The 13,806-nt window shown below is 35.9% G+C and overlaps 1 protein-coding gene across 1 annotated transcript in view; it reads left to right on the forward strand.

Moving 5' to 3' along the window:
- The window catches only part of syne2b (spectrin repeat containing, nuclear envelope 2b), a 408,840-nt gene that overhangs the window by 186,175 nt on the left and 208,859 nt on the right, over positions 1 to 13,806 (forward strand). Inside the window, exons 76-77 of the mRNA XM_061886295.1 lie at positions 5,316 to 5,390; positions 9,561 to 9,647. Of these exons, the coding sequence (XP_061742279.1) occupies positions 5,316 to 5,390; positions 9,561 to 9,647 (162 nt within the window). The remainder of the gene's footprint in view (positions 1 to 5,315; positions 5,391 to 9,560; positions 9,648 to 13,806) is intronic.

The following is a 13,806-nucleotide window of genomic DNA, read 5'->3' on the forward strand; positions in this document are numbered from 1 at the left end:
CAAGGGCCAAAACACTTATATTAGAAAATAATCTCATGGAAATGATTGCTGTCATTTGATTATAATAATAAGACGTTGAACTTATTTAGTCAGGTTTGGACAGAGGCTCCGTCGAACCCCTGAGGCCGACTGACTGAACCCCTAAGGCCAACTGACCGAAACCATAGTGTGCGATCGAACCCAAGGGCCAAAACACTTATATTAGAAAATATTCTCATGGAAATGATTGCTGTCATTTGATTATAATAATAAGACATTGAACTTATTTAGTCAGGTTTGGAACGAGGCTCCGTCGAACCCCTGAGGCCGACTGACTGAACCCATAAGGCCAACTGACCGAAACCATAGTGTGCGATCGAACCCAAGGGCCAAAACACTTATATTAGAAAATATTCTCATGGAAATGATTGCTGTCATTTGATTATAATAATAAGACATTGAACTTATTTAGTCAGGTTTGGAACGAGGCTCCGTCGAACCCCTGAGGCCGACTGACTGAACCCCTAAGGCCAACTGACCGAAACCATAGTGTGCGATCGAACCCAAGGGCCAAAACACTTATATTAGAAAATATTCTCATGGAAATGATTGCTGTCATTTGATTATAATAATAAGACATTGAACTTACTTAGTCAGGTTTGGACAGTGGCTCCGTCGAACCCCTGAGGCTAACTGACCGAAACCCTAGTGTTCGATCAAACCCAAGTTAAGAGCAGGTTAGAAAAACATGATGGAAACACTTTTTACGCTTTTAGAAGTCGCATAAATACCGAACCGGTTGCTAATTTTACAGATATACACCGCGGCATCACATTTTTTGGTTCTTTGACGAATGTTAGCATGCTAACTTTTTTCAAACTAATTTTGTAGGTATATTTTAGTACTTGTTGCATGCTAACTTCAGCATACTCACATTTTTAGGTACACACCTCAGAGTGATACATTTCGGTCCTTGACGCATGTTACAGTTAGCATTTTAGCATGCTAATGTTAGCATGCATGCTTTTTTTTTAATCCAAAATGTGATTTTTCAGTGATTTTCCAGTGTGTGGCCCCCAGTGGAAAACATTTTGCACAAGTCCGCTCCAATTTGTCCGTCGGTGATAATGCTTGTTTGTGATAGGCCGGCAACCAAGGTCTTCCTTGACTCTGACGTGATGTTACCTGGAATTGACTCCAACTCACTTGAGACCCAGATGAAGATAAGCGGTAGAAAAAACGTTTGATTAGATGGAGCATCATTCCAGATGTTCTTCCTTCTTGAACATTCAGAATTATTAGCTTACTTTAATCCCTATGTGTTTTTTTTTGGGCCGGGCAGTGAATGTAACTACTCACTAAAGTCCTGATGGTTACTAACACGTCTTGTCTGCATCATCCTGTCCCCTACAAAGTAGTAGCAGCTATCAGACTGTATGATGCATATGTTCCTTTTTGACTGTACATGTACTGCAAATGTATAATGTGAGTAATGCTGTATAACAGACTATATTTACGTTATTCACATGTGAATAATGCTGTATAATAGACTGTATTTATATTAGTCAGATGTGAATAATGCTGTATAATAGACTGTATTTATGTTATTCACATGTGAATAATGCAGTGTAATAGACTGTATTTATGTTATTCACATGTGAATAATGCTGTATAATAGACTGTATTTGTGTTATTCACATGTGAGTAATGCTGTATAATAGACTGTATTTACATTATTCACATGTGAATAATACTGTATTTATAGTATTCCCATATGAATAATGCTGTATAATAGACTGTATTTATGTTATTCACATGTGAACAATGCTGTATAATAGACTGTATTTATATTATTCACATGTGAATACTACTGTATTTATATTATTCACATGTGAATAATGCTGTATAATAGACTGTATTTATGTTATTCACATGTGAATAATGCTGTATAATGGACTGTATTTATGTTATTCACATGAGTAATGCAGTATAATAGACTGTATTTATATTATTCACATGTGAATAATACTGTATTTATAGTATTCACATATGAATAATGCTGTATAATAGACTGTATTTATGTTATTCACATGTGAATAATGCTGTATAATAGACTTTGTTATTCACATGTGAATAATGCTGTATAATAGACTGTATTTGTGTTAGTCACATGTGAGTAATGCTGTATAATAGACTGTATTTACATTATTCACATGTGAATAATACTGTATTTATAGTATTCACATATGAATAATGCTGTATAATAGACTGTATTTATATTATTCACATGTGAACAATGCTGTATAATAGACTGCATTTATATTATTCACATGTGAATAATACTGTATTTATAGTATTCACATATAAATAATTATGTATAATAGACTGTATTTATGTTATTCACATGTGAATAATGCTGTATAACAGACTGTATTTTTGTTATTCACATGTAAGTAATGCAGTATAATAGACTGTATTTATATTATGCACCTTTGAATAATAATGTATTTATAGTATTCACATATGAATAATGATGTATAATAGACTGTTATTCACATGTCAATAATGCTGTATAATAGACTGTATTTATGTTTTTCACATGTGAATAATGCTGTATAATAGACTGTATTTGTGTTATTCACATGTGAGTAATGCTGTATAATAGACTGCATTTTTGTTATTCACATGTGAGTAATGCTGTATAATAGACTGTATTTATATTATTCACATGTGAATACTACTGTATTTATATTAATCACATATGAATAATGCTGTATAATAGACTGTATTTATGTTATTCACATGTGAATAATGCTGAATAATCGACTGTATTTGTGTTATTCACATGTGAGTAATGCTGTATAAGCGACTGTATTTACATTATTCACATGTGAATAATACTGTATTTATAGTATCCATATATGAATAATGCTGTATAATAGACGGTGTTTATATTATTCACATGTGTATAATGCTGTATAATAGACTATTTGTCATTCACATGTGAATAATGCTGTATAATAGACTGTATTTGTTATTCGCATGTGAATAATGTTGTATAATAGACTGTATTTATATTATTCACATGTGAATAATACTGTATTTATAGTATTCACATGTGAATAATGCTGTATCATAAACTTTATTTGTTATTCACATGTTAGTAATGCTGTATAATAGACTGTATTTATATTATTCACATGTGAATAATACTGTATTTATAGTATTCACATATGAATAATGCTGTATAATAGACTTTATTTGTTATTCACATGTGAGTAATGCTGTATAATAGACTGTATTTATGTTATTCACATGTGAGTAATGCTGTATAATGGACTGTATTTATATTCTTCACATGTGAATAATACTGTATTTATAGTATTCACATATGAATAATGCTGTATAATAGACTGTATTTATGTTATTCACTTGTGAATAATGCTGTATAATAGACTGTATTTATATTATTCACATGTGAATTGTAGACTGTATTTATAGTATTCACATGTGAATAATGCTGTATAATAGACTGTTATTCACATGTGAATAATGCTGTATAATAGACTATGTTATTCACATGTGAATAATGCTGTATAATAGACTGCATTTTGTTATTCACATGTGAGCAATGCTGTATAATAGACTGTATTTACATTATTCACATGTGAATAATACTGTATTTATAGTATTCACATATGAATAATGCTGTATAATAGACCGTATTCATATTATTCACATGTGAAAAATGCTGTATAATAGACTGTATTTATATTATTCACATGTGAATACTACTGTATTTATATTATTCACATATGAATAATGCTGTATAATGGACTGTATTTATATTATTCACATGTGAATAAGGCTGTATAATAGATTGTATTTATGTCATTCACATGTGAAAAATGCTGTATAATAGACTGTATTTATATTATTCACATGTGAATATTTCTGTATTTATAGTATTCACATATGAATAATGCTGTATAATAGACTGTATTTATATTATTCACATGTAAATAATGCTGTATAATAGACTATATTTTTCAAATGTGAATAATGCTGTATAATAGACTGTATTTATATTATTCACATGTGAATACTACTGTATTTATGTTATTCACATATGAATAATGCTGTATAATAGACTATATTTTTCAAATGTGAATAATGCTGTATAATAGACTGTATTTATATTATTCACGTGTGAATAATAGACTGTATTTATATTATTCACATATGAATAATGCTGTATAATAGACTGTATTTATGTTATTCAGATGTGAATAATGCTGTATAATAGACTGTATTCATATTATTCACATGTGAAAAATGCTGTATAATAGACTGTATTTATATTATTCACATGTGAATATTTCTGTATTCATAGTATTCACATATGAATAATGCTGTATAATAGACTGTATTTATATTATTCACATGTAAATATTGCCGTATAATAGACTATATTTTTCAAATGTGAATAATGCTGTATAATAGACTATATTTATATTATTCACATGTGAATAATGCTGTATAATAGACTGTATTTATATTATTCACATGTGAATACTACTGTATTTATAGTATTCACATGTGAATAATGCTGTATAATAGACTATATTTTTCAAATGTGAATAATGCTGTATAATAGACTGTATTTATATTATTCACATGTGAATAATAGACTGTATTTATATTATCCACATATGAATAATGTTGTATAATAGACTGTATTTATGTTATTCAGATGTGAATAATACTGTATAATAGACTGTATTTATATTATTCACATGTGAATACTACTGTATTTATATTATTCACATGTGAATAATGCTGTATAATAGACTATATTTTTCAAATGTGAATAATGATGTATAATAGACTGTATTTATATTATTCACATGTGAATAATAGACTGTATTTATTTTATCCACATATGAATAATGTTGTATAATAGACTGTATTTATGTTATTCAGATGTGAATAATGCTGTATAATAGACTGTATTTTTGTTATTCACATGTGTGAGTAATGCTGTATAATAGACTATATTTATATTATTCACATGTGAATAATACTGTATTTATAGTATTCACATATAAATAATCCTGTATAATAGACTTTATTTATGTTATTCACATGTGAATAATAGACCGTATTTATGTTATTCACATGTAAAAAGTAGCTAAGCGTTTATTGTTTATTGTGAGCAAACTGTGGTGCTGAATTTCCCCCAGGGATATATAAAGTACTTTATATTCTATTATATTGTAGTCCAGAAAGTGGCATGGATTGCTTTATTTCTTTTGTGTCTTGTGTTTTCCATCAAGCAACCGGACGCCCCTGAAAAGAGAGAAGCTTCCGGTGAAGAAGACGCAGAGCTGGCGTCGCCAGATGACACTCAGGTAGCGTCGCGCTCATTCTTGTCGTCACTAAAACTAAAAATAACATGGACTTCCTTCATTTAGCGCAGGGGTTTTGAAAATACTATTCCAAAAAAAAAAAAAAAGACGTGGAATAAAAGAGCAAAACAGTCCAACAGTAAATGGAAGGACACTGCAGCACCCGCAGTGAGCGAACTCGTCCAAAAGATGGCGCCATATAACACTATCATTTAAACACTCTATTTGTTTTATTTTGCAACTATTGTTTTTATCATGGCCGTGAGCGAATAAAGATCCGGGTATTAGCCGCACCGTCTTATAAGCCGCAGGGTTCAAACCGTTGGGAAAAAGTAGCGACTTATATTAAATATCAACCGTCTGGAATGAACTTTTTGCTGTCTTTAAGTTGAAGTAGAGTGGTAATTGACTTTCTGGCGACATCTCTTAGGTGAATGATGCGGACACGTTTGTTACTGGATACTTTCTGCCATGCTGCTGCCTTGGAGTCTTTGCATGTAATAAGCAACTATAATTATGTGATGCTTGTTTTTATTGACAAATGTCCCGTTTTAGACGGCAATATTGTTCATTATAGGCAGTGTGTTTCAACCACTGTGCCGCGGCACACCGGTGTGCCATGAGATACAGTCTTGTGTGCTGTGGGAGATGATCTAAATTCACCTATTTGGGTTAAAAATATTATGATGAGGTGGCGACTTGTCCAGGGTGTACTCCGCCTTCCGCCCAAATGCAGCTGAGATAGGCTCCAGTACCCCCCCGTGACCCCAAAAGGGACAAGCGGTAGAAAAAGGATAGAAGGGTTAAAAATATTTGTTGCAAACCAGTAATTATAAATGATGTGTTGTTGTTGAGTTTCTGTACTGTCTGGAGATCGGCAGAGAAACCGTGTAATACCTTTCCATATCAGTAGGTGGCAGCCGGTAGCTAATTGCTTCGTAGATGTCGGAAACAGCGGGAGGCAGGGCGCAGGTAAAAAGGTATCTTAATGCTTAAATCAAAAATAAACAAAAGGTGAGTGCTCCTTAGAAAAAGCATTGAAGATTAGGTAAGGCTATGCAGAACAAAACTAAAACTGAACTGGCTATAAAGTAAACAAAAACAGAATACTGGACGACAGCAAAGACTTACTAGGGAACAAAGACGGCGTCCACAAAGTACATCCGAACATGACATGACAATCAATGTCCCCACAAAGGGTAAAAAAAACTGAAATATTCTTGATTGATAAAACAAAGTAGATGCGGGAAAATATCGCTCAGAAAAAGACATGAAAACTGCTACAGGAAAATACCACCAAAAAAAAATAGGAGTGCAAGACAAGAAGTGATGCACGCTTGGTTATGCTTTAAAGTCGCATCCAACAATTGCGACAACAACTTTTTACTGTCAACTGAGTTTCATCTTTTTAGTGATTTCTGCTGGAGGTGTGCCTCCGTAGTTTTTTAACGAAAAAAATGTGCTTTGGCCATACTTGCCAACCCCCCCCGATTTTCCCACGAGACTCCCGAATTTCAGTGCCTCTCCCGAAAATCTCCCAGAGGCAACCATTCTCCCGAATTTCCCCCAATTACCACCCTGATGACAATATTGGGGGCGTGCCGGCCCAGTCACATAATATATGTGGCTTCTGTACGCACATAAGTGAATGCAAGCCATACTTGGTCAACAGCCATACAGGTCACACTGAGGGTGGCCGTATGAACAACTTAAACACTGTTACAAATATCCGCCACACTGTGAACACACCCGACAAGAACAACAAACACATTTTCGGGAGAATATCTGTACCATAACACACTGTTAACACAACAGAACAAATACCCAGAACCCATTGCAGCACTAACTCTTACGGGACGCCGCCCTCACCACCTACAAATATGAGCCACACTGTGAACCCACACCAAATAAGAATGACAAACACATTTCGGGAGAACATCCACACTGTAACACAACATAAACACGACAGAACAAATACCCAGAATTCCTTGCAGCACTAACTCTTACGGGACGCTGCCTCTACCACCTAGAAATATGCACCACACTGTGAACCCACACCAAATAAGAATGACAAACACATTTCGGGATAACATCCACACTGTAACACAACATAAACACAACAGAGCAAATACCCAGAACTCCTTGCAGCAATAACTCTTTCCGGGATGCCACCCCACATCTCCCCCCCACACAAACACACACAAATATGCGCCACACTGTGAACCCACACCAAACAAGAATGACAAACACATTTTAGGGAGAACATGCGCATCGTGACACAACATAAACGCAACAGAATAAATACCCAGAACCCATTGCAGCACTAACTCTTACGGGACGCCGCCCTCATCACCTACAAATATGAGCCACACTGTGAACCCACACCAAATAAGAATGACAAACACATTTCGGGAGAACATCCACACTGTAACACAACATAAACACGACAGGACAAATACCCAGACTTCCTTGCAGCACTAACTCTTACGGGACGCTGCCCCTACCACCTAGAAATATGCACCACACTGTGAACCCACACCAAATAAGAATGACAAATACATTTCGGGATAACATCCACACCGTAACACAACATAAACACAACAGAGCAAATACCCAGAACTCCTTGCAGCAATAACTATTTCCGGGATGCCACCCCACATCTCCCGCACACACACACACTAATATGCGCCACACTGTGAACCCACACCAAACAAGAATGACAAACACATTTTAGGGAGAACATGCGCACCATGACACAACATAAACGCAACAGAACAAATACCCAGAACCCCTTGCAGCACTAACTCTTTCCAGGACAGCCCCCCCACAAATATGCGCCACACTGAACCCACATCAAACAGGAATGACAACACATTTTCAGGAGAACATCCGCACCGTAACACCACATAAACGCAACAGAACACATACCCAGAACCCCTTGCAGCACTAATTCTTCCAGGACGCCCTACCCACCACCATCATGCGCCACACTGTGAACCCACACCAAACAAGAATGATAAACACATTTTAGGGAGAACAGCCGCATTGTAACACAACATAAAAAAACAACAGAACACATACCCAGGCCCCCTTGCAGCACTAATTCTTCCAGGACGCCCTACCCCCCACAAATAGGCGCCACACTGTGAACCCACACCAAACAAGAATGATAAACACATTTTAGGGAGAACAGCCGCATTGTAACAACCCATAAAAAAACAACAGAACACATACCCAGACCCCCTTGCAGCACTAATTCTTCCAGGACGCCCTACCCCCCACAAATAGGCGCCACACTGTGAACCCACACCAAACAAGAATGATAAACACATTTTAGGGAGAACAGCCGCATTGTAACACAACATAAAAAAACAACAGAACACATACCCAGACCCCCTTGCAGCACTAATTCTTCCAGGACGCCCTACCCCCCACAAATATGCGACACACTGTGAACCCACACCAAACAAGAATGATAAACACATTTTAGGGAGAACAGCCGCATTGTAACACAACATAAAAAAACAACAGAACACATACCCAGGCCCCCTTGCAGCACTAATTCTTCCAGGACACCCTACCCACCACAAATATGCGCCACACTGTGAACCCACACCAAACAGGAATGACAAACACATTTTCAGGAGAACATCCGCACCGTAACACAACATAAAAAAACAACAGAACACATACCCAGACCCCCTTGCAGCACTAATTCTTCCAGGACGCCCTACCCACCACAAATATGCGCCACACTGTGAACCCACACCAAACAAGAATGATAAACACATATAAGGGAGAACATCTGCATCGTAACACAACATAAACACAACAAATACCCAAATCCCTTGCAGCACTAACTCTTCCCCCCGCATCTCCCGAATTCGGAGATCTCAAGGTTGGCAAGTATGGCCTTGGCTCAAAAAAGGTTTGAAAAACACTGAGTTAAGGCCACGTACGTCTAGCTTGTGTGCTACTGTTTGCTTGGCCGTTGTGTAGCTGCCCACTCCTGTTGTGTTCCAAAGCGGCTGTTCTCCTGAAAATGTGTTTGTCATTCCTGTTTGGTGTGGGTTCACAGTGTGGCGCATATTTGAAAATGAACGTGTAGCATTCAATGCAAGGTCCAAGAATTCGCCAAAAGTCTGACCTTTTAACCCTGCTCATGTCCCACAGGACGTGCGCGGCGCCGCTGACGAGCCTTCCTCCGAGGACCGGGCGGAGGGGCGGGGTTTGGACAGCGAGAGCGTCGGCGAGAGAATGGTAAACACGTCCTCCACCACCGCAAACGTCCCCAAAGCTCAGCAGCGATGCGTGCTCTCCTAGCCCTAGAAACGCGTCCTCTAGCCTCGGACGCCAACCTAGAACAGCAGCGTCTTCTCGTTATTCCAACATCAAAACCCCCCACGAGGCTTCAGGAGGGTAGAAAACCTGTCCCAGAACGTCCTGTAGACCAAAGTCCTGATTCTTATACTTAAACATGTCCTAGTCCAACCAGGGGTGTCCAAAATGCTGCCCCATTGTTCATTGAACTAATACAATTAAATTAACGATTATATATTTTATAAGATTTTATATGAATTTGCTTGGTCAGCCTATGAAAACAAAGCTAAGAGGGTTTGTTTAAGTAGCTTATTAGCACGGGGGGTGTCCAAACTGCTATCAGCATGCTAATTTTACAGGTATAAACCTTGGCATCAAATTTTTTTGTTCCTTGACGAATGACGCCCGTTAGCATGCTAGCTTTTTTCAAGCTAATTTTGTAGGTAAAGACCTCCAGTCATATTTTAGTACTTAATGCATGCTAAGTTTAGCATGCCTGCATTTTTAACATTTTTTTTCAGGCGCACACCTCCGAGTATTATATTTTGGTACTTGACGGACGTTACACTTAGCATTTTAGCATGCTAATATTAGCATGCGTGCTTTTTTTTTAAATCTATTTTAGTAGGTGTAGTGTCATATATCTTGGTTTTTCACTCTTGTTAGCTGTAATGTTGACTTTTTTTTTTAGCATGTTAACGTAGTACTGTTAGCATGCTAGCTTTTTTTGGCGGCTCATTTTTTAGTTACACACCTCAAAGTCATATTTAAGTACTTAATGCATGCTAAGTTTAGCATGCCTGCATTTAAAAAAAAAAATTTTTCAGGGGCACACCTCCGAGTAATATATTTTGGTACTTGACGCACGTTACAGTTAGCATTTTAGCATGCTAATATTAGCATGTGTGCTTTTTTTAAAATCTATTTTAGTAGGTGTAGTGTCATATATCTTGGTTTTTCACTCTTGTTAGCTTTGATGTTAATTTTTTTTTAGCATATTTACATAGTACTGTTAGCATGCTAGCTTTTTTTTTTAGATAATTTTGTAGGTACACACCTCCAAGTCATATTTTAGTACTTAATGCATGCTAAGTTTAGCATGCCTGCATTTTTAACTTTTTTTTTTTTTCAGGCGCACACCTCCGAGTAATATATTTTGGTACTTGACGCACGTTACAGTTAGCATTTTAGCATGCTAATATTAGCATGTGTGCTTTTTTTTAAATCTATTTTAGTAGGTGTAGTGTCAAATATCTTGGTTTTTCACTCTTGTTAGCTGTAATGTTAATTTTTTTTAGCATATTTACATAGTGCTGTTAGCATGCTAGCTTTTTTTTTAGCTAATTTTGTAGGTACACACCTCCAAGTCATATTTTAGTACTTAATGCATGCTAAGTTTAGCATGCCTGCATTTTTAACTTTTTTTTTTTTCAGGCGCACACCTCCGAGTAATATATTTTGGTACTTGACACACGTTACAGTTAGCATTTTAGCATGCTAATATTAGCATGTGTGCTTTTTTTTTAATCTATTTTAGTAGGTGTAGTGTCATATATCTTGGTTTTTCACTCTTGTTAGCTTTGATGTTAATTTTTTTTAGCATATTTACATAGTACTGTTAGCATGCTAGCTTTTTTTTTTAGATAATTTTGTAGGTACACACCTCCAAGTCATATTTTTTATTACTTGATGCATGCTAACCTTAGCATGCTCGCATTTTTAACCTTTTTTTTTTCAGGCGCACACCTCCAGTAATATATTTTGGTACTTGACACACGTTACAGTTAGCATTTTAGCAAGCTAATATTAGCATGAGTGCTTTTTTAAAATCAAATTTATCAGGTGTAGTGTCATATAGTTTGGTTTTTCACTCTTGTTAGCTTTAATGTTAACTCTTTTTTTTTAGCATGTTTACGTAGTACTGTTAGCATGCTGGCTTTTTTTTTTAGCTAATTTTGCAGGTACACACCTCCAGGTCATATTTTAGTACTTGATGCATGATAACTTTAGCATGCCTGCATTTTTAACAAAAATGTTTGAGGCACACACCTCCGAGTAATATATTTTAGTACTTGACGCATGTTACAGTTAGCATTTTAGGATGCTAATATTAGCATGTGTACTTTTTTAAAATCTATTTTAGTAGGTGTAGTGTCATATATTTTGGGTTTTCCCTCATGTTAGCTGTAATGTTAACTTTTTTTTAGCATGTTAACGTAGTACTGTTAGCATACTAACTTTTTCAGGCGCAAACCTCTGAGTAATATATTTTGGTACTTGACGCACGTTACAGTTAGCATTTTAGCATGCTAATATTAACATGCGTGCTTTTTTCAAATCTATTTTCGTACGTGTAGTGTCATATATTTAGTTTTTTCACTCATGTTAGCTGTAATGTTAATTTTTTTTTAGCATGTTAATGTAGTACTGTTAGCATACTAGATTTTTTTAGGTAATTTTGTAGGTACATACCTCCAGTCATATATTAGTACTTGATGCATGCTAACTTTAGCATGCTCGCATTTTTAACAATTTTTTTTCAGGCATACACCTTCGAGTAATATATTTTGGTACTTGACGCATCGTTACAGTTAGCATTTTAGCATGCTAATATTAGCATTCGTGCTTTTTTAAAATCTAATTGAGCAGCTGTAGTGTCATATATTTTGGTTTTTCACTCATGTTAGCTATATTGTAAACTTTTTTTTTGTTCCTTGACAAATGACGCCCGTTAGCATGCTAGCTTTTTTCAAACTAATTTTGTGGGTACACACCGCCAGTCATATTTTAGTACTTGATGCATGCTAACTTTAGCTTGCTCGCATTCTTAACATTTTTTTTTTCAGGCACGCACATCCGAGTAATATATTTTGGTACTTGACACACGTTACAGTTAGAATTTTAGCATACTAATATTAGCATGCGTGCTTTTTTTTTAAATCAAATTTAGCAGGTGTAGTGTCATTTATTTTGGTTTTTCACTCGTTAGCTGTAATGTTAACTATTTTTTTTGTTCCTCGACAAATGACGCTCGTTAGAATGCTATCTTTTTTCAAGCTAGTTTTGTAGCTACACACCTTCAGTCATATTTTAGTACTTGATGGATGCTAACTTTAGCATGCTCGCATTAAAAAAAAAGATTCAGGCCCACACCTCCGAGTAATATATTTTGGTGCTTGACGCACGTCACCGTTAGCATTTCGCCATTCTAATGTTAGCATGCATGCTTTTTTAAAATCTAATTCAGCAGGTGTAGTGTCAAATATTTTAGTGTTTCATTCATGTTAGCTGTAATGTTAAGCATTTTTTTTTGTTCCTTGACAAATGACACCTGCTAGCATGCTAGCTTTTTTAAAGCAAATTTTGTAGGTACACACCTCCAGTCATATTTCAGTACTTGATGCATGCTAACATTAGCATGCGCGCAATTTTAGCCATTTTTTTTCAGGCACACACCTCCGATTATTATATTTTGTTACTTGACGCAAGTTACAGTTAGCATTTTAGCATGCTAATATTAGCATGCATGATTTTTTTACATATAATTTAGCAGGTGTAGTGTCATGTATGTTGGTATTTCACTCAAGTTAGCTGTAATGTTAACTTTTTTTTTTTTAGCATGTTAACGTAGTACAGCTAGCATGCTAGTCTTTAGCTTATTTAGCCCCTATTTTTTTTGTTACTTGATGCCATTTGGTCAGCGTGCTACCTTATTTTGCCCCTATTTTTTGGTACTTGATGCTATCTGCTCAGCGTGCTAACTTAATCTGCCCCTATTTTCTTTTACTTAATGCTATTTGGTCAGCGCGCTAACTTACATCGCCCCCTATTTTTTTTCTTTACTCGATGCTATTTGGTCAGCTTGTTTAGCATTTAAGATCTGCTTTCTCTCTTCAGCATTCAAACAAAAATTTCTACCAAACTGTACTAGTTTTGAAGGGGAAAACAACCAAAAATGGCCCCCCACATTTTTAATTTTCCCGTCTGTGGCCCTTAGTGGACACCCCCCCGCCCCCTGGCTTAAAATGTGTTGACCTTTTAGCATTGTTAGCAAACCACACCAAAATGGCCACCAAACACTTTACATTTTCTGCATGGA

The sequence above is a fragment of the Nerophis ophidion genome, linkage group LG24 (assembly GCF_033978795.1).
Source record: "Nerophis ophidion isolate RoL-2023_Sa linkage group LG24, RoL_Noph_v1.0, whole genome shotgun sequence".
Classification (NCBI taxonomy): domain Eukaryota; kingdom Metazoa; phylum Chordata; class Actinopteri; order Syngnathiformes; family Syngnathidae; genus Nerophis; species Nerophis ophidion.